Source organism: Lagopus leucura, unplaced genomic scaffold (genome assembly GCF_019238085.1).
Source record: "Lagopus leucura isolate 7727_CA_CO unplaced genomic scaffold, USGS_WTPT01 Super-Scaffold_100022, whole genome shotgun sequence".
In the NCBI taxonomy this organism is placed as follows: Eukaryota; Metazoa; Chordata; class Aves; order Galliformes; family Phasianidae; genus Lagopus; species Lagopus leucura.
Genome location: NW_024962275.1, coordinates 640,005 through 661,494, shown reverse-complemented (window position 1 = coordinate 661,494; position 21,490 = coordinate 640,005). Strand labels below are relative to the sequence as shown.

Here is a 21,490-nt window from a genome sequence, read left to right as displayed (position 1 = left end):
TGGCTGCAGGAGCTGTGCGTGGCTGCAGGAGCTGTGCGTGGCTGCAGGAGCTGTGCGTGGCTGCAGCCACTCTTGGCTGTGCTGAGCTGCGCTGTGTTCATGGGGAAAGGTTGGAACTAATGCACAGCTTAATGCCTGTTGAAACCAGTTAATCAACTTACAGCTTTGCCATTCCACTGAGCAGTGTGGCTCACTCAGGGGCAGAACAAGCGTTGCATCCCCACATGTGCACTGTGTCATCTCTCTGTCTGCGGCTGACTGCAGGCTCACGCTCCCCCAGCTGGATGCTCTGCACATGAGTGCAGCACTCAGCATCGAGGTGAGTGCAGCGTACCCACATCACCTGCTCCAGGGACACACAGCAGAGCTGTGGTACCTTCATCATTGTCCGTATCTGCTGAATTCCTTCCTGCTGTGCTTTGGGGCCAGTGACTCCTTCAGTGTCCTCTGCAGATGTTATCTTCTGCATTTCAGCCTTGGAACATCCGCTGTTCTTTGTCAGTTTACAGAAGGAGTGTTGGTTTTCAACATTAATTCAAGTTTGGATGGCTACCATCATTCTTGACAGAGCCCTGTAGCTTTTGGTCTGGTGCACTGGGTGATGCACCATATCATGTGTGAACCTCTGAACAGGCAACCAAAATAATTTAAGGAGATCGTGAGACGTTTTTTTATTCTCATGAAATTATGTAAAGTTGCAGCTTTAAATGAAGGTGACAGGTTTAAAAGGTGCATTTTAACGCAAAGTAAATTCTGTGCTCTCTCTGGGCTGGGCAGCTGGCCGGACGGGTCTGTGCTGTGCAGGGTGCTCAGACACCAGGCAGAGCCTGCGCAGGAGTGTGGCTGTCCCTGAGCGGGGCTGCGGTGGTGCTGATGGTCGGAGCTGCCAGGCACAGGTGCTGCAGTGGGGGGCTGCCGGGCCCTGCAAAGGGAGCATGGCAGTGTCCTCCTGCACAGGTGTGAGGAGGTTAATTGGGCTGGGATGTACATGTCTGCATCACATCTTTAATGGAAATGTTGATTCGGGAAGCCGCAGCTCTAGTGATTTCTATACAAGTGTAATTATTTTTAAACTTTGTTTTCGGCATTGTTGATGACAGCTTGGCACCATGCCTGCATGACCTGATTAAACTTACACATTGTCAGCCTTGATCTATAGGATGCAGAGGAGAATGCTGACTGAGCATCACTTTGGAAATTCTTGATTTAAAGCAAAAATTAGACTTAGAGTATTGTTTCCAACAGTGCAGCGGAGGAGTGCTGGTGATTCCAAACAAACTGGGCGCCCCAGCGGTGATAGCAGCTTGTTCCCTGTTCTGTACAGGGCAGCTCAGGCCCCGTTCCTGCCCTGTGCCACGTTGTGCTGCCCTGTGCCTGCTACCACCTCCTCAACGCTGTTTCCCGTGTGGCTGTTTCTGGGCTATTGCCTCGATTCTGCCCCATTTCCCCTTTCCTTTGGGAGCTTTCAGCACTGAGTGCCTGTGTGGAGCCAGAGACCACTGCAGGTGTGTGCGTGGTGCTGGCAGATCCGCGGCTCTTCCTGAGCCACTGGGGTTGAAGCAGCAGATCTTTCCTTGGCCCTTTGTGGCAACATTTGGACTTGCAGGAGCAGAATCCAGTTGGGCAAGTCTCAGTTGGAGGGGGAGTGCAGTGCTCAGATCCATTTGGAAGGAAATGAGAAGAAAATTTGTGCTTTGGAATAAATAATGCACTTACATTTATCGTGTGGTCTCGCGTCAAAGCAATGCAATGAATAGGGATAAACAATAGCAGCCTTGTGTCAAATGAGGTACACCTTGGAAAAGAGTTGGAAGGTGTGTGCGTCTGCACTCATGTGGATACTCTTAGTACCTACAATGAAGTGTTTAAATATGTGGCAGGGTCCTTTAAAAGCTGGAGGAAGACACTCTGGTTCTTTATGGGAACTGGTGGGATTCTGTAGGATGCTGGGAGCCCACAGGGTTGGTCTGTGCTGCACTCTGGGAGCGCTCCCACGAGGACAAGGCTGGGCAGGGTGAGGGAGCGGGCAGGGCAGGGCGGATGCAAGAAGTACTGATGGTGTTTTCTCTTCTTCTCTTTTTTCTGCCCAAGGTTTGAGCATCCGAGGAGCCCAGGAGGAAGACCCTCCCGATCCCCAGCTAATGAGACTAGACAATATGCTTCTGGCAGAAGGAGTCTCAGGTCCGGAGAAAGGTGGGGGATCGGCGGCAGCAGCTGCAGCCGCAGCAGCCTCTGGAGGGTCTTCAGATAACTCTATTGAACACTCAGATTACAGAGCCAAATTGACCCAGATCAGACAAATCTATCACACAGAGCTGGAGAAATATGAACAGGTCAGACATCAGCCTCTCAGTTGTTTGTGTCCCCACTGCTGCCCTTGCACCTCTGCTTGCCAGTGGCGGGCGCCCAGGGCTCTGGTGGCTCTCCCTGCCTGTGCTGCCTATGAGGGCTGCAGGGCACATGTTTGCATGCCCAAGTTCTCTCTGTTGTCTGTAACCACATAAAGTAGCACTGGAGCCAGTGTTCCCTCTTGTAGAGCCAGCCCTGGAAGGAACAGACTGTGTGTGCCCCTGGGTGGCTCAGGAGACACAGCATGGCTGCGGGGCTGGGTGCAGTGTGTGCTGTGTGTGAGCTGCTGGCCACCCGCAGGGGTGGGGAGGCTCTGGTTTCTCAGTGAACAACTGCATTGGAGCACAGGGAGTGGGAAGTGTGGCTTTGTGAGACGTTCAACCCTCAGGCTTCTGGTGGTGCCTTTGTTTTCTGCTCCCAGCGATGTCCTGACAAAGCTGGCAAACCCTGAGCCCACTAGCTCAGTGAATTCAATCAGTGGTGGTTTTCTGAGCAGAGCAGGGGAAGCCCTGCCCTTGCCCTTGCCTGTCACAGCACAGTCACTCTGAACAGGCCCAAACCACAAACAAGTTGTAGAAGTGGCAATAAAACCTCTTGGAGCTGTGTGAGCAGAGAGCCATGTGCCGTGAGGCTCTGGCTGCCTTCCCACAGCTTCCCCTTTTGCTGTGCAGGGCCAGGTGCCTCTGCGCCAATCGTTCTTCCCTCAAGTGACCCCATTCCATCGCAAAGACACTGGTGTCCTGCGGAGCCCCTTGAGCTCTCACACAGTGGTGGCCAGTGCACAGCCTGCAGCCTGACATGAGGATGGCCGCTAGAAGAATGAGTGCCTTCCAGCAGGAGTATCTGCTGCAACCATGAGGACATGGGCTGGAAACATATCTGGGGCTGAAGCAAATGCAGGTCGATGCTTACAGCTGTTTCCTGGCACATCTCCTTTACCTCTAATAAGTTTAATGATGTGGGGGAAGCAGTAGCATTTTTAGCTCAGTAGCTCAATTTACAAAGGTTTCGACTGAAGTGTCACAGCCATCCGTCCACACCACGGGGAACTTTGGAGGATGCTCAAGTGCTGCTAGGAGAGAGAGAGAGGCGAAGCTGCCCTGAAACATGTACGCTTCCCCCGTTGATCCTGACACCCAGCAGTGTCTGCTCCACAGAAATATGGTAATTTCCCAGCCCTGCAGCAAACTGTCTCCTGCTCGCCTGTCTCAGTAGTGGAGGGCTGGGGCTCAGCATCGCTGTACGCCTGCAGCCGGGCTGCTGCCACAGAGCAGGGCCACCCCGCACCCAGCAGGGCAGCTCCCACAGAGCTCTCCTGCACAGCCCACACCGAGTCCTTCCTGAAGATGCTCTGCAGATGGAGTTTGACGCTGACATTTGTTGCCAGCTAGGGGAATGTGCTTGGAAAAAAAAGGAAGGAAAATGGAAAGTGTGTCATGCCATCACGCAGCTCTCCCCTCGCTGTGTGCCAGGAGAGATGGTCGTACACAGGCAGCTCCTTCCATAATTTACAGCTGCTATAATAGAGATGACATATTGAAAGCTATCTTCTATAATTACACTGAAATACATTTTTTAGCTGTAGGCTAAAGTACTGTAAGGGTCCCAGGCCTCCTGGAACAGCTGGGAACCTGCTTTCTGAGTTCACGGATGTCTTCTGGATTCACCCCAAATTGGGGTGAAGTGTGGCGGCTGGGAAGACAACACCACCACCCCGAAGCGCCATGGCACCGTGTGGCTGCGGATTGTCTGGGGTTATGCCTTCTCTTTTCCTCTTGCTCGCCTTGATGAAGCGTTAAGGCTCGCAGAAGCATCCTCCACTCCTACAAGGTTTCTGAGCAGGTTAACAAGGCCATCACTTATAACCTGACATTATTAATAATGTCTCAGGCACCAAGCAGGGGCCTGAAAAATAGCACTGAAAGAGGGATCAAGTAGCTCGGACGTTATAAATAAACAAGAGAAAACAAGACAGAGCATCGGCAGAGTCTGAGCGTGCTTCCACTCAGCTGTGCTACGGGAACATCACAGATGGGAGATGCTGGAGAAAGAAAATAAAAGCAGGCCCTTTGCACAGATGTAACCAAATGAAGGCTTGTCCAGCAGTATAAGTAAATTCAGGAAGAGATTTTTGCTTTTTCAACTTCAAAACAGTTGACTTTTATTATCTGTGGAGAAATACTTTTCATAGAATAGAAATGCTTGAAAGCACATTACACACTAAGTAACAGTTACCGTTTGAAAAGTAGTTTGAAAATATATTCCCTGGACCCACAGATAGCAGCCATGTGATGAGCTGCATGCCTTAAGCATTTCTCCAGTGCCAGAGACTTCGATTCAGCAGTACTGCCTAAGCAGCCTGAGCCCCCCACACCTCAGGAAGGCCGTAGCTGCACCCTGGTGCGTCCTTCAGCTCTGTGCATCGCTGACCAGGTGACCAAAGCCGGTCTTTTTGTCAGCGGTCAGATGGCCGAAGCAGAGATCGGCTCAGGCTCCCGCGGCGCAGCCAGCACGCAGCAGGGGCCGATGGCTCCTGGCACGGTGAGGCCGGCACACCAGGCACCCCGTGTCAGAGCTGCAGTGCCACATGTGCCGGCTCTGCCTTTGTGCAGGACAGGCTGCAGTGGGATGGGGACGAGGAGGGCACCTGGAGCAGCCCTTGCTCTGCGGCAGGCACGCAGCCTGGAGGGGTTGGGACAGACTCCTCGTTTTTGGCATGAGCGGGGACCGCGGGCAGCGGGAATGGGTTCCCTGTGGCACCTGGGGTAGCATGAAGTGATCCTGTGATTCTGTGATTAAGCGTCCAGTGAGAGAGGAGGAAAAATCCGCAAATGGCAAATGCGGGTCAGGCAGGTCAGATACCTGCAGCTGGAGCTCAGGTTGTGGTGGGAAGCCTGGGGCACCGTGGCTGCAGCACCCAGCGCTCTGTGCTGCCGTGTGGGACCCCCGCACTGCCCCCAGCCAGGCGCTGCCTCCCAGTGGTGTGGCGGGGAGGTAAATCAGCCTGTAATTTGCTTTCAGTAGTGTAAAGAAAAAAAATCACTTTGCCTGAAGTGTATGCATCTTTCTTAAGGGTGTACCCAGATTTTAATTATCTAAATGTAAATACTTAACGAATTTTACTTAGAGTAATGAGCTAAAGTGCACACTACATAAATGAGATGTTCTAATTAATCATGTATGAACTACTGGTTTAAAGAAAAGCTATGTGAATTCTGCGAATGTTGGGCTATTGCCAAATTGCTAATCAGCATTTGCATTCATAGATGGCTTCACTTAATAAGTTGTGAGACGTTCAGCAAATGTTATAGGAAATTATGAGTTTTTAGATGCATAAACTTTTCACTTTTAACTCTTTCCCTCACACCAGCTATTGAAATGCAGGAGAACTGCTGAACACGTACTTGTAAGACACATCATAGAATGATAGAATGGCTTGGGTTGGAAGGGACCTTAAAGACCATAGAGCTCCAGCCCTCCTGTCATGGGCAGGTTTGCCAACCACTAGAGATTGTAATGCTATTTTTAACCTTGGCTTCAGGAGAAAAAGCTGAGCTGGAATCAGGTTGATTCCTAATGCACATGGTGTGATTGTACGCTGGATGCACAGCGTGAAGTCCTTCAGCCTTGTTTGGAAGTGACTGCAGCTCTGCAGTGCACAAGGAGGGCTTCTTGTGCAACTGCTGCGTTGCCCCCCTTGGCCTCTGAGGAGTGCCGCTGGGGCTGAGTGCAATTTGCCCTTGGCCTGGTCCCCACTGCGCTCCAACTCTGTGCCAGCAAACCTGGGGCTGCACTGCCACACTCCAGGCAGGCAGCAGGCCCAGGGTTTGTTTTTGAAAGAGATAAAGGAGACATAAATCAGCACAGTTTGTGGCAGCTTGCAGCCTGCGTGGGGGGAAGCAGGGATGCCAGCGTGACAGGCACTTGGTCACGCAGAGGCTCAGATCAGCAGAGCCTAGTGATGATGCAGCCTGCAGAAGTTTATATCATCGTGTCCTTTCGCCCGCATAGTCTGGGGCTAGTGATGGATGGCTGCTACAGCCTCCCCTCCCCAGCGCCTGGCTGCGCTGTGAGGCCAGGCTGGGCACAGCCGTGCTGTGACGCCATGTGTGGCAGGGGGCTGCATGGGACTGCTCCAGCGGGTTTAAACTCCCTACCTTCTGCAGGGTGTTAAACCTCCTGTGCTGCCTGCGTGCATTCAGCACGCCCCTGGAAGTGCTGGCTGCCGACAGATTCTGCTCATGCATCTGAGCACGTGCTGGCACTGCTCACAATGTCCTGCCTCCAACCATTTACTGAAAGATCAGCCTTCCAGATCCCACCCCCCATCAACTTGCTGGGCACTGCTCGCCTCATGGATGGGAAGGGATAAGAGCAAAGAGGAACCACGCCAGTGCTGGCTGCTGCCGGCTGCATGCAGTCTGCTCCCATGGCTGTGTGTGGGGATGGGGCTGTGTGAGGCTTCACATGCTTGTTGGGTGGCACAAGGCAATTTCTAAGCCTCTCTTTCCTTCCTTTGCAGGCATGTAATGAATTTACCACACATGTGATGAACCTGCTCAGAGAACAGAGTCGAACGCGGCCCATTTCTCCTAAGGAGATTGAAAGGATGGTGGGCATCATTCATCGAAAATTCAGCTCCATTCAGATGCAGCTGAAGCAGAGTACTTGTGAAGCAGTCATGATTTTAAGGTCGAGGTTCCTTGATGCCAGGTAAGGCTGAGATGACTGCCCCAGCTTTTCTGGTGTAGAAGGGCTGCTGCTGGCAGTGTTTGTGCTGAGCACTGTTCCATCATTGCAGTTAATTTAAATGGCTGCAGGTACAAGCATTTCCCAGCGTAGGGCCATAACCAGTCCCACAGTACAGGTTACCTGGGAGCAACATGTCACAGCCTGAGGGTGGCTCTGAGTTAGCAGCTGCCTGCACTTGAGGTAAGAAGTGTTGATAGTTCCAAAGACCAGATCTGCTGGCCCCTGTTCCAACAAGCTGTCATGTGAGTAGAGTCAGTGGTGGCAAAAGAGGGGCTAACAGCCTAATTTGCTGGGGTGCCCCAAGAAGGTGGGAGGCTGCCCCAGCACTGTCCCTGCCACAGGAGCCTGGCAGCTGGCTGAGCCCTGCAGTACAGGGAGAGCCGACATGGAGCCTGCAGTTATCAGCCAGTGCCTGCTTCACACCTGAAAGCTGTGAGGAGCTAAACAAGAGCAAAATAATTTTATTAACAAGGAGGTCACTGGCAGGTGTGGCAAATTAGGATAATTACAAACAGTTGGAGGAAATGTCTGTGGAGAGCTCTAGTAACTGCAAAAGGTAAAGCTTGCAGATGCACATTTTAAAGTGATTTCTTTAAAAAGGAGGAAGGTAAATAAGGCAAAATGAGCGGAAGCAGAGTAATGAGATAAATGCAGCTCTAGGGAGAGTCTGCCTGCTCCAGGATACGGCATCGTTAGCAGCACTGTGATATTCCTGGAAGAGAGCGTTGGGGATTGCTGCTAGGCTGCCTGCTGGCCTGCAGCACTGCCTGTGATTGCAACCAGCCTGGAGGAAAAGGAGCTCTGACAGAATGTCTAACTGGAGATTCTGTGAGGAGCTCCCAGGGTGGCAGGCAGCACATCCCAGTGTGGAAGTGAACAGCTGTGCAGGTGCTGCTGCCACGGTCCTCAGGGTGGGCAGGCCGTTGGCTGCACCTCAGGGAGTGCCTCAGCACTGCAGCCTGCGCCAGGGCCTGCACTGCCTTCAGCAGCAAGTGCGGGCTGCTTGGCTCCCTGAGTGCTGGATGAGGACATGGCATGCAGGCAGCCCTGCTATGCTCGCCCCAGTAGCCCTGTGCGGGAGCCCTGACCGTACGGGTGAAGGGAAGGGTGATGCTGTTGTCAGCAGTGGAGATGTAGTTGTGGAGCAGGCAATGTGCTCTTTTGGGCTGAGGCTGGGCGCTGGCTGACTCCATGTCTGCTCCTGCCTCACTTCCTGCTCTGCTGCCCCAGGTCTCAACCTGTGTTGTGTGGGAGTTGTCTGTGTGTCCCTGGGATGAGCCCCGTGCAGGCTGGGTGATGGAGGCAGTGCTCGGACCCCAGCAGCCTTCAGCATGTTGATGGTAGAGCTGGGGGTGTGGAGGTGGCTGCATGCTGCCCTGCCGGAGCTCTGGTGGTGTTGGAACAGCTGTTGTTTTCTTTTCTCATTTCAGAAGGAAAAGACGCAATTTCAGTAAACAAGCCACAGAAATATTGAATGAGTATTTTTACTCCCACCTCAGTAACCCTTACCCCAGTGAAGAAGCCAAAGAAGAGCTGGCAAAGAAGTGCAGCATCACGGTATCACAGGTAGGCAGCAGAGGGAGCGAGGCCCCAATCCCCCACTGCTCTCTGACCGAGCTGCCCCTGCTCCAGCTCAGGATGGGCTTCGGTAGAGGCTGCGCATGCAGGCTGCCCTGCCCTGTGCTTGTCCTGATCCTTTTGGCTCTCTCCCAGATGTTACTGTAAAGTTAATGCAAGAAAAACAGCTTCTCCCTAATTAGAAGGGCTTAATTCCATTGGCTGGGACTGTTTTCTGTGCAGGCCAAAACACACGTACAGCTCTGAGCTGGGTCCTCACAAAAACATTCAGGCTGATGGCACCAATACATCAAACTTTCATTCACTGTTTCCTTCACCACTTCAGAAAGCAAAATAACATGTTGCATTTCTTGTGGCCTGTATGCTTGACAGAAAGCCAAAATAATCCCACATCAGATCTGGCACACACAGCTTGGGAAAGGTTGCTCTTGGATGGTAGAAGAGAAAGTTCACTGGCAGCGTCCCTGTTCTCCAGCTGTCCCATTGCGGGGCTGCATGCCATCTCCTCCCAGCTCCATCAGCTCTGCTTATCAATATTTCAGGTCCTTTAGAGGAACAACGCCTGCGGCGAGTGTGTTAACTATTAATGATTGCAGGCTTTGGTATTGGCATTATTAGCAGCGCAACCTTTAGCTTTATAATTAAGACTTGAGTTGAGATTTACTTTATAAGTCTCCATTGAATCCATGAAAAATTCAGGCTCTTTATTGAAGACTTTCAGATGAAATCTTCTATGAGAAAGGCCACTCAGCTCCCCAAAACCTGATCTTACTTAATTAACTTTGAATGTGCCATCAGAAGTACAAACTCTAGCACAACTGTCCTCTGCTGTGAAAGAGGCCAGCAGAGATACGCTTGTGCCATGCTTGCTTCCCAGCATGCAGCGTGTCCTGTGCTCCTGCTGGATGGGAAGCTTGTGTGACCAGTGAAGGTAAGGGGTGCAAGTGGGAACAGTTTATCTCAGTCTACTTACAACTGACTATGGTGATGTGCAGGAATTTTGGTTTTTCCTCTTGGAGAATGCTCAATGTGAGAAGGAAGTAAATGTTGCTATGTTGAGCCTGCTACAGGGCAGAAAATGGTATTTGTGGCCTAAAGTGCCCTGCTTTGGGAGGCTTGGCACAGAACTTGCTTGCTATTGAGTTTCTCCTTTGTCACTGCTAGCATCACATGAGTAACTGCAGCTGAGCAGGCAGCTCTGGGCAACTATGCCAGCCCACAGGTATCACTGCAGCTCTCCCAAATGACTGGAGCCAGCCAAACAGCTGCAGAGCACAGGAGGACCTGTGCAGCTTGGTCCACAGCCGGGTCTCATTGCTGGTTTCAGTCACTTTGGCATAATACAGCTTATTGCAGTTCCTCCAGTAAGTGTTGTTTGAAAAATCCTCCCACAAGAGCCAAGGTGGCTTGCTGCATAGTTAGGAGAGCCAACATCATCAACATGAAGTTGGAGAACACAGAAATCATCTCTGCTGGCACAGTGTAATCAGGGAAAGCACACACACTGTGCTGGAGAGCACAGCAGACCTGCTGAAGAGATGTTTTGTGTCCAGCCAGTAGCTAGAGAGCTGTGCCTGGCAGAGGAGGAGTTAGTGATCCTGGAGAGTGGGCAGATAAAAAGCTAGACCTAGATAAGGCTGAGGAGGCTGAAGGAAACGATATGGAGCATTTGAGAAGCCATAACTGATCTCTTCTAGCGCTAATAGATCTGATTGCTTTCTTAATTGGCTGTTTGATAAGATTTAATGTATATGTTGTAGAATGAAATAAAAGGCAGGCAGATGGTCCAAAAGAGTAGGAGCAGCAGTCAGCCTGTAATGTGAATATAGGTTTGCCTCTTTAATATTTGATACGAGTGTGAATTAGTCGTTCCCTGAATCCATTAGGAAGCCTGGATGAGTGATGGGAGTAGCTGCATTGCCTCCTTTATACCATTCTGCACATCCTGAGCTTTGAAGGGCAACGTTTCCCAACATAAGAGTAAGGACAGCATTAACTGCAAAGCGTTGACAGCATCTGCCACGGATGCAGATCTGGGGCAGTGGCTGAAGCTTCAGTCTGGCAAGGAGTGTGCAAATGGCTGGAAGAAGTCCCTGATGGTGGGAAGGCCAGAGCACTGGGCAGTGTGCCACCTAATGGGAGAGAAGCCTGCAGTGAGAGAGGGTGTGCCTCTGATCAGCTGGTTACTTGAATTCCTGATAGATCTGCTTTCACCACTGGAAATGTGAGTGCTATGGTTCTCCTGCTCTTTGATTTTTCTGAGGTGTTTCCAAAGGCTGTATGGCAAGGCTGCAGGATTAGTTGATATTTACTAGGTCAGACTAGGCTGAAGTTGTCTTTCTTTGTACTGAAAATTGTATATATTTTTAAGGCCATCTAGCAGAAAAGCTCCAAGCATGCACTGTAAAATTGCACAGTCCATGCTGCCCTGGTGCTTGGCAGCAAAAGTCAGAGGATGCAATCCAGAAATCAGGCGTAAATTGAGCAGTCATTTAAAATACTGGCAGGAGTAGCATCACCTGGGATGAGCAATGGCATCCAAGCGAGTGACTGAGCTACTCCTGCCCAGGGTTTTTATGAAAAATCTCTAAGCAGATCTATTTCCAGACCTGACCAGGAGTCCCTCCGACGTTGCCTTGCCTGGCACTGTGCCCGGCTGCCTCCTTGGCTGCAGAGGCCCGGGAGGTACAAAGAGCTGGGAAATGAGAAGGGGAAAAAAACTGTTGGCTTTGGAAACTCCTGGAGGTTTCTGTTTGTGTTTGAAGAAACTTGGTCCTTTTTCTATCTGAGCTGGGCTTCCCATGCAGTCTCTAACCTGCAGTACTAACTTGTGCTGTCAGTGTCTGAGGAATGCTGGGGGCAGGTTCACGGCAGAATATTTTCTCCCTCAAACACTTAATTAATTAATTAGTGAGAATTTTGGATCAGCCTCCCCCCTGCTTAAGCAGCTGACTGGAAACCTTGCTGCTAAGGCACTTCACTGAGCTGCAAAGAAACTTGTCTCCTGGAATCATTTAGCCGGGGAGGGAGATAGATGGTTTTAGTTTTGGTCCTGGTGTTTAAAATACTGTGTAGAGAAGGTGTTTCAAGAAAAGCATAAAAACAAACTATGAGGATGAGCACCTCACGCAATTTCATTTTAAGAGTATGGAAAAGGTAATTCTAGGGGAAAAAAAATGTCCTTAACAGAACGTTGTTGGCTGTAATTTAGAACCACCCGATCAGCACGTGTTTGTGGGAGATAAACTGTGTCATCTGTTCTCTCCGTGCTGTGGCTGCGAGGCTGATGTTTTATACTTTTGCAGATGAGTCTCTTTCAGGGTGTCATGAACAACTATCAGTCTATCATATGAGCTATAGAAAGGGCATAGTTGCTGCTGAAAGCATGTCAGTGGATTATGGCAATAAAATTTTTCACTGCTTCAAACAGAAGAAGAATACGGTTGACAAGAGAGTGTATTTAAAATCTTTTTTTAAAAGGATGCAAAAGCTGATTTTCAGCATCTCTCCAAGCCCCACTTCTTCTGCTCTGTTTGTTTTGGTAAGCACGTTGACATGGAGAGCTGCAGATTTATAGGCTCTTATCCTTGACTTTGTTTGGGAAGCAAGAAAAAAAAAGATGCGAGCTTAAATAAATAGTTTGTAGATGTAAAATTGTTAGCCATAATTGTACTGTGCTTATTTTCAGTTTTTTTTCTGCTTTGTGTCATTTGGCGAGGTACAGAATATAAACAGTGCTGCAGACCCTTGGAAAGACTATGGAAAAATTTCTGTGATCCATAAATATTTAGTTTGCCCATTTCAGCAGCGATGTTCTTGTGTCAGCTGGTTCACTGCAGAATGAGGCCTGATTTTTCCCAAGAGCACAGCCGGTGCTGAGACAAAACACGTCCCATCCCAAACCCCACACTAGGCATCAGGACTGTTTAAGTAATAATTTATTGTCTTTTCATTAAACACTGCAATTAATGTGGTAAGTAAGTGCAACAGTATTTTTTGAAATGTAATATACAATTAAGCCCAAGTAATAAATTGACCTTCAATGATCAGGAGTAGAAAGATGGTTAATTTTTTATTTGTTTTTTATTTTTAATGTGAACATATAGATAGTTTGTTTAAATGAAAAGCGTTCATAAAGCAGCTCACAGCTTCCATTTTTAGGATGAGCCTGCAGTGCTGTGAAGAGCCAGGGCACAGCGGGATTGGGAGCAGGGCACGGCAGCCCCTCCGGTGCCCTGGGCAGCCTGGTGACCACAGTCACACTGTGCGCCGGGGAAGGGAGGGCAGCAGGGAGCAGGGCTCCGTGGTGGTGTGGTTCATGCGGCCCCGGTGCTGCCAGCCGTGCTGGCGGTGCAGTGGAGGTGGCGAGGCGCGGGAATGCCGAGCCCTGCGGCCGGGAAGCAAAGGGTGCTGGGCTGTGACGTCCATCCTGGGGAGGCTCTGCCCGGACCTGGGTGTGCAGCGTGTGCTTTGGTCTCAGAAATAGTTTAACATTTCTGGGTGTTCATTGAGATGTGGTATATGGGTTAAACATAACGTACGATTGCTGCTCCTCTCATTGCTTCCAATTAAACCTTGCTTGTTAGTTTAACCTCTAGGTAATCCCATCAAACAATTGATGTCAAGGAAACACTGCCCACAGTGGCTCTGGATGAGTGGCCATTAATTTTAATTGCCTTGATATTAAAGATTAAGAAGTATTGGGACTAGCAGAATGGAAACGATCTGATGTCAAGCAAATCCACTCGATGAGGCTTCCCCAGGCTGCTGGTGATATTAAAATTTTACTGTGAGAATTAAATAAACCTTTATTAGTGATGGCTGTTGTTTGATTGGTCCATGGGTGTGCATAAACAGAGGGATCTCGTGCACATCTGTGGACAATAGTTGATGTACAGAGATTCCTCAATTATGAAACTGTTAATAAAGCATAATCTGATTGTCCACAATAATTATTTGCTAGGTTTCATTAATGCATTATTGCTTTTCTGACTGACAAGATAAATATTAAGTGTAATATACAGAATACAGTACAATAGATGCAGTGCTGTCTAGGGAAGGGAACGTATAAGGTGTGCATCTTGAATTACACTTAAAAGCTGGGTGCTTTTCATTAATTGTGTTAAAGGCTGGAGCTACCTAAAGCACAGGTCCTGTGGGCTTTGCTGGGTGCAGCGATGCACTCCTGGGCTTTCAGAGGAGCTGCAGAGCTCTGTGGTGCTTGTGGGATGTGGGAGCAGCCGAGTGTCACTGTGTGCTGTGCAGTGTGGAGCTTTGGTCCCTCACTACAGGGCACAACTAATTACCACTTGTGTTGTTACCAGTCCCCTCCCCTCTACCTCTGTCTCATTACAGATGCTTTTTTGTCTGGGCAGCTTTGGCTGTTGCCTGTGTTACCAGCTGAGGCTGTTGTTTAGCTTTGTTGTAGTGCTGAAGTTAAACAAAGGCGCTGAGAAACCACTGCAGGATCTTTTCTGAACTGCTCCAGCCGTGACCTCTGCACGGGTTAATGGCCAGCGCCCTGCCAGCCGCTCTGGTCTCAGTACAGTATCTTCAAAGAGATGACAAAGTGACTTTTCAGCCATTATTGATTTATATGATCCCTTTCATTTCCAGCCGACCAAACACAGCTCTAGGTGCGGGCTGCCAAGGTTGTTCTGGCCCCCAAATAAAGAACAATGTGAAGCTGTGGCTGTTTGCTCTGGCTCAGCCAGCAGGCACTTCAGTCCGTGCGGCAGCTCTGCGGTTTTGCACTGCCCTCATGGATGGACGGCGATCCTGACGAGAGACAGCAAGCTCCAGGATACGTGTTGTCACCCCTTGGGCATCAGTTTGCCAGCGGACAAGCAGAACCAGATCAGACACGTACCTGTACTCATATTTAACTGATCCATGATTGTTGCAGGGTTCCTGCTGGGGATGAGGCACTGGGGTTAACTGGATCCAGCGCAATGTTTTGAATTGCTTTGTTGAGTCAGACACTGTGTCCTTCACTCTGCCCCTCCTCTCTCCAACACAGGTCTCCAACTGGTTTGGCAATAAGAGAATCAGGTACAAGAAGAACATTGGGAAGTTCCAGGAAGAAGCCAATCTTTACGCAGCAAAGACGGCTGTGACTGCAGCGCACGCCGTGGCCGCGGCCGTCCAGAACAACCAGACCAACTCCCCCACCACGCCAAACTCTGGTGCGTACCTACGCATGCTGGGGCAGCCTGCAGCGAGCTCAGCAGGGCGAGCAGCTCCCTGGCAGCACTGCCTGGGGAGTGGGGTTGGCCTCGTGGGCTGAGGGGACTGAGCTGCAGCTCCCACCACGGGTCTGCCTCGCTCCCACTGCTGGCAGCATCTTCGCTTCTGTCGATACCTTAAGCGTTTTCTGATTCCATGAAAGTAGCAGAAAATAAAGGGAGGCAGAACTCTCAAGCCTGTGTTTGTAGAACTGCTGTATTTATTGTCAAGATAAGAACGTAAGAACAAAACACAGGGATGTTTTAGTGTGCACTAATAAAAATTTGTGCTCTGGGTTGCTTGACAAGGGGTTGATATTATATATAAAAATCTAAGGACACAGCTTTTATTCCAGAGTCTAACCACGTGTTCTTTTATAGTGTTTAACAACTGTCTCGCTAGTGCACTGTTGACATTTTGCAAATCTAAGCATTAAGTTAGTAGAGGGAGGATCTGAAGAGGAAATTGCTTTGGGGTTCCAGAGGCAAGGGTTTCTACAAAGTTTGGCACTATTTACAGTGAAGTTTTGCCACAGCATAGTTGTAGACAACTTTTTAAGGATGTAAAGATCCATGGGGAAAAAAAAAAGCCTTTAGTCAAAGGAAAGGAAGAGAAAGGTTCCTCCTCTGCCGATAGATCAGCTAACTAGAAATTACCGGGCATTTCTGTTTGAAGGAAATATTAAACACAGGTTCAAAATTAGTTTTTTAGAGTGTTGAGCAATTCAGGATGAGGTGATCCTCCGGGGGAAAGCAGCTGGCACGTGTGCTGTGTGTGCAGTGCTCTCCAGCAGTAAGGCCGCCCCGGGCTCTGATGGGTGTCCCTGCTTCCCCGGCGTGGTTTTGCTGCGCGCCGCTGAGCGCCGTGGGGAGAAGCAGTGCAGGTCCCACGCTGTGCGGTGTCCTGCCAGGCCGGCCTTGCCCTGCTGTGGGTCAGGAGCGTGGTTTCTGTTGGGCATTGCCTTTCCTTCTTGTTTCCTTTCTTCTTCTCCTTCCCCTGCCCTGAGGTCTTTGGGGTTATATATTTGTAGCTCTCTGTTATTCAGCTACTTAACTCTTTCCTTTCCAGGTTCTTCTGGTTCTTTTAACCTCCCAAATTCTGGGGACATGTTCATGAACATGCAGAGTCTGAATGGGGATTCTTACCAGGGGTCCCAAGTCGGAGCCAATGTGCAGTCACAGGTAGGAGAAATGCCCCACAGTAGGGCCTTTCTAGCAGGGTAGGGTTTGGGCTAAAAATTCCACCTTACTCTGGCTCTATTGAATGGTCTGTGCCTCGCTGCAGAGTGGAGGCTGCATATTTCTGAACGTGACCTATTCTTACCCCGGCATTGAATTTCACAAATACGAAGGAAAGAGTGATTTTTTCTGATTGAAACTTGAAGCTTTGTGAATGCATTCGGCTCTGGCTTGAGCTCATGGAATGGGATTGGGTGCATCTGACTTCCATGGACGCTGTAAATCCAGTGAATTTTCTTTTTTCCTTTTCTTTTTTCTTTTTTCCCTTCTTTTTTTTCTATTTTTTTCCCCTTAATGTCTTTGTTTCATTTATCAGACAAACCTTTATTTGTGTATTTGTTTGTATGTCAGAACGCATCTAACTGAGCTATTAAAATACAAGTTATTCTCAGTCCCTTTTCCAGTCCTTTCACACAGGGCTTTATATGTTCCATCATCTTTCCCCATACGTGCAAGTACATCCAAACATACGAATGTGCACAGCGCTTTGCTGCAGACACTTAAGAAGGACCTGCGGGATGCACTGCTGTGAGGAAGTTATTGTTTGGCTGGTGTGAGAAGCAGAGATGTATGGCTTTTAACATGCAGGGATTTGTTGAAATTCTGCCAGTCATTCTTGATTGATAAATTTGTCTTTCATAGAAGACGCTAAACCCGTTTGGCTCACATAATTCAAAATGTTGCCTATTGTAAGTGATGATGTTTTAATAGATTTGGAATGATGAATTTTGTTTCCTCTTACTTTAAGGTGGATACCCTGCGTCATGTTATCAATCAGACGGGAGGATACAATGATGGCTTGGGAGGAAATTCACTGTACAGTCCACATAATTTAAATGTGAGTACCCAGGGGAAGAGTAGTTTGGAGGGCCATAAGCACGGTGTCGGGTAAATGTAGTCATTAACACACATATTAATTTCTCTTGTGATAGCATATTTTAACATTGCATCGTTGGAGATGGACTGCAAAATGGCCCTTGATACGGCTATGAGTCTTGGTCATGTAGGAACAGAGAAAATTCCTAGAGGCATCACTATAAACAGTTGGAATTTTTATATTTTTCAGCCTTATGAGTTTAAAAAGTGATAGCCTTGGAGAGAAGGCTCTTGTTCTTTGCAGAGGTGGTCAGATAACCACGCGTGCATTCGTCATTGCCTGCAATCTGACATCAGGACTGCTGTTTTGATATACTTTTAGCCATTTCAAGGGTGCACATTTTTCCTGCGTTTGAGAAGCAATTTTGGCCTTGTTACTCAAACGAGAGAAGTAGGTCTGGCAAAGAGGTGCTGGTGAATTGAGGGATGTTAGACCGGGTTGTGCCGGGTGCTGTCAGTGCAGCCCTGCTGTGGCTGCTGGGATCGGTTGGTGCTCGGAGCGGCCGGGCCCTGCAGTGGCCAGGATAGCTGAGGGCCGCAGCTGTTGTGCTGCGTGAGAGCCCGGGACCAAACACCTCCCAGGGCAGCAGGCTGTGTGCTGAAGGCTCCGCTGCAAATTGTGTTCAGCTCTCATATTCAACTTCCTCTTCTCATTTGCCACTTTGAAAATGAGTGCTTCGTTTTACTAAACGCTCCGTATTTGCTTGCCGGGCGGCCTTCATTTGTTTTCCTTTTTATTCACTAAGTTTAAAATGACCGCAGAGGGAGCGCTGGGCAGGCAGTGCTCCTCCCGCCCCGGGGCGGCTCTGTGCCACTGCCCACTGCTGCATTGGTGCCCGCGGTGCTGCGGCTCAGGCGCTGTGCAGAGCACCTCTGGGAAAGGCTCCGCCACGGGGATGTGAGCTTTTCCTCTTCGAGGGTTTCCACTTGCCACGAGAGTAAATATTAATGATTTAAAATGTGATTGAAGATGTTCAATTGTAAAGGGAAAAAAGTACCATTAAATACTCGAATCTTTTACATTTGAAATGTCAAATCTTTCTTTTTGGGTTTATAAATAACTCATAATAACCCACAACAAACCATATAAAAAGCCTTTTAGTTGCATTTCTCCTTTTTCATTTAAGTGTTTTGAAATGCTTCAGAGAATTTGCGATATCCTTATCAACATGATAAAATATGAAACTGTGATTGCCTGCAGCATTTTACAGACATGAATTCCATCTTCACTGATGAGGCCTGATAAGGCGCTGTTGTATAATACAGTGCATAATCTCAAACCACCAGAGTAAGGATTAATTTATTTGAAAAAAAGAATGCTTGCTGACAACCTCTCCTCCAGCTGCCAAGCTGAGTAAAAATATTGTACATTTGTTGTTTATAAATTTGGATAAAAGAGGAATGATGTTTACTTCAGATGGAATATCTTTAGACTCATATCTGCACAAGAGTTTTTCTTTCTCTAAGTAGATTTTCATATCCTTAAAAAAAAAAAAAAAAAATTAAAAAAAAAAAAGCAGAGGTGCCTCGGCACGCTTTGTGCATTGCCAGCCCGCGTCTGAGCAGCTGAGCATCTTAAACCATGTGGTGAGGTTTCAGCCTTAATGCGATCGCAGGTCGGTATTGCCATTAATTTTCCTTAAGGGAGCACAGACTCAAACCTTGGAATTTGTCACGATAAGGGCTTCTCTGTTTGCTGTTTTTCATCCACACAGCAGACAATCACCAGGCGGTGCTGCGGGGCGGTCCGGGGCCCAGCGTCAGCACAGGGCAGCCCCTGGGCCCAGCCAGGCGGAGCGGCCCCGCGAAGGCTGTGGGGTGCCGGGGGGGCAGCTGCCCCGTCACTTCCACTCAGCCTCCCCCCAGTCACGAGCACCGCGCCGCCCTCCTCCTGACTGACACCAAAATACGTAGCGACAAGCTGTCTGCCACAGCAGAAATCTGATCGGACATTGATTTCAGCAATTGCCTCCATGGGCCGAGACATAAGGCAAATTTGTTTCTGAGCGCTGCTATTGCTGATGCAGGCGTAATGCGGGGAGGGCCGGGAGCACGGAGCGGCAGCCCGTGTGGGGCTGCACTTCGGGTAATTGGCGGAGGGGTCGAGGGCCCCTTCCTGCCCCTGCCTGCGCTGCTGCGTGGGCATGGATGGACCTGGATTCTGGTGTAGAGAAAGGCAACTCCCAGCTCTGGAGCTGAGAGGAGAGATGCGTTAAGGACTGCTGCCCCAGAGCCGCTTTCTCAGGAAAAATAACCTGAAGCATCGGCTGAAGGGGTGCTCTTCATTAAGAGCGAGAATGGAGATGCGGGAATCCCAGCATTGCTGTTGTGGTCGGCCCCTGGCTGTGGGACGCTTCTCTCATCAAAGCGCCTCACGCACAGCTCGGGTGGTTTTCTCACAAATTCTGCAACCAGAGGGAGTTTAGGATAAGCTCTTTCCCAGAGCGTCTCCCCCCCCATCTCTGGCCTTGCCACTTTGTTACTTTCAGTGCACTATGTAATTAATATGCGTAATTGCATCAATTGAATTGTTTTTCCCTTTTCAGGCTAATGGAGGCTGGCAGGATGCAACTACTCCATCTTCTGTGACTTCCCCTACAGAAGGGCCGGGAAGTGTGCACTCTGATACCTCTAACTAATCTCCTAGCAACACTTTTTCCCTGAGCTGAGATGCCTTGATCAGCGCATTCAGAGTCGCAGGAGAAAAAGGAAAGAATTTTTTTGTAGCCAACCACCTACAGCTTTACTGTAAAACCTTGTCTTACTAGAAAACTTGGTAAATCTGTTTTTTAAAGGTATCATAATCATTTGTATTTATACTTAAAACACACAATGTTAAAAAGCACTTTATCCAATTGGGCCAAGATTTAGCATTGTTTATAGCCCTGTAACTATTTTATCATAATTTATTATCGGCGATTTTAACAGTGTCGGTCTAACAGTTGCCAATTGCTTGGCCTTAAGGGTAAAAGTACAGTACAAGCTTAACCTCGATAGCAAGAATGGGCACAAAGAACACCTCACCTGAATCTTAACTGCGTGCATATTTTCGCGGAAAGTCAAAATGAGTTACAGACTTGGATTGTGTTTAACCTTCTCATCTCTCTTATGGAGTTGGAATAAAGAGATCTGTTTGGTTATTTCAGTTAACAGCGGTTGTGTTTAAGAATCCTTATTCGTCACGTTTTTGTTGTGATCTGTTGCTTTATAAGTTAGGTTGGATACCAGGAGCATCTTTCCTTGCTAACCGCCAGGACCCCCCGCCTGCTCTCTGTATTTCGGCAATGGACTCAGAGTGTTCTTAAGAGGTGAAGATATTGCTGCTTCTTTCAGTGAGCCACCAGCTGGGTTTTACAGTGTGAGTAGGTGCTGTGCGGCTGCCGAGATTGGTTACTTCTTCTGGGCAGCCAAACAAACGAAAACAGAAAGGAAAAGCGAAGGAAAAAGCACCGTTATATGGATTGTTGTACATAGTGTAGCAAAAGAGTATTTATACATCTCACCAATCAAAACACAGCTTTATTACCTCATGCGAACTCATACGAACCAATAGACTTTCAACATGTTCTGTAGCTTAGAGTGCTCACTTACTACCTCTGAACGATACTCACGCTGTAGTTTGTCTCTTTCTTATCTTTTTGCATCTTGTAACTAACTCTTTGTTTCCCTCATAAATTGTAATGTACATTGTAATCTTTTAAAAGAATCAGGGTTGCGTTTGCAACTTTTAAAAGAGCTGAAGTGGAAACATTGGGTCTTAGGTTTAACAGGACAGTGAAACTGTTGTAAATACTGAGAAACATTTTGAATGTTCTTCATCTTGTTACTAATCCACGCAAAAAATACAACTAATTGTAATGCATACAGACTTCAGTATCAGTACTGTATATTCACCCTGTGTAACAGGGGGCCCTTTCTTTCTCTCTTTTGTATTGTATGCGATTCTGAAACTGATTGAGTCATGAAAATAATTTGTGGCAGTGATTCTAATGTATTAAAACGTTTCGTGTTACTTTCTAACTGGATTACACCCTGGATTGAGAAGTCTTCCTCGTGGTAGTTATATGTAGTTTCAAACATGAATAAACTTTTTGCTTTCATGATCAAATTTTGATGTAATTTCTTCCAGCTCAGTTTAAGTCAGGCCTGAGCAGAGCGAGCTGCAGAGGTGCAGCTGCCCTTGCAGGAGTTCAGCGCGGCTCAGGACGGGCGGAGCGGCGCGCAGGAGCTCAGTGGCAGTGAGCTGTGCTGGGGCTCAGAGCCCCGGCCTCCACCTGTGTGCTGTGCTGTGTGGGAGCGGAGGGAGAGAGGGGCTGCGGAGAGGGGCAGTCCTGGAGATGCACTTAAGGAGCGCCATCGCATTCACTCTTAATTACCGCTTCGTTTAACGTTGACTTTGAAACTACAACCTCAGCTAGCGAGTGTAATGCGATTATAAAAATATTTTTCTTTATTAAAAAAACTTTTTTGGA

The 21,490-nt window shown here is 48.5% G+C and overlaps 1 protein-coding gene across 4 annotated transcripts in view; it reads left to right on the top strand.

Moving 5' to 3' along the window:
* PBX3 (PBX homeobox 3) overlaps positions 1–21,126 on the top strand; it is a 93,677-nt gene extending 72,551 nt beyond the window's left edge. Inside the window, exons 3-10 of one of the 4 annotated variants that reach the window (XM_042878713.1) lie at positions 2,092–2,181; positions 2,269–2,333; positions 6,872–7,062; positions 8,532–8,667; positions 14,699–14,864; positions 15,973–16,085; positions 16,891–16,980; positions 19,565–21,126. In XM_042878713.1, the coding sequence (XP_042734647.1) occupies positions 2,092–2,181; positions 2,269–2,333; positions 6,872–7,062; positions 8,532–8,667; positions 14,699–14,864; positions 15,973–16,085; positions 16,891–16,980; positions 19,565–19,657 (944 nt within the window). In that variant the 3' untranslated portion in view covers positions 19,658–21,126. Of the gene's footprint in view, positions 1–2,091; positions 2,334–6,871; positions 7,063–8,531; positions 8,668–14,698; positions 14,865–15,972; positions 16,086–16,890; positions 16,981–19,564 lie in introns of all 4 variants that reach the window. The other 3 variants (XM_042878712.1, XM_042878711.1, XM_042878714.1) reach the window with 3 other exon arrangements.
* The last annotated feature ends 364 nt before the right edge of the window (positions 21,127–21,490 follow it).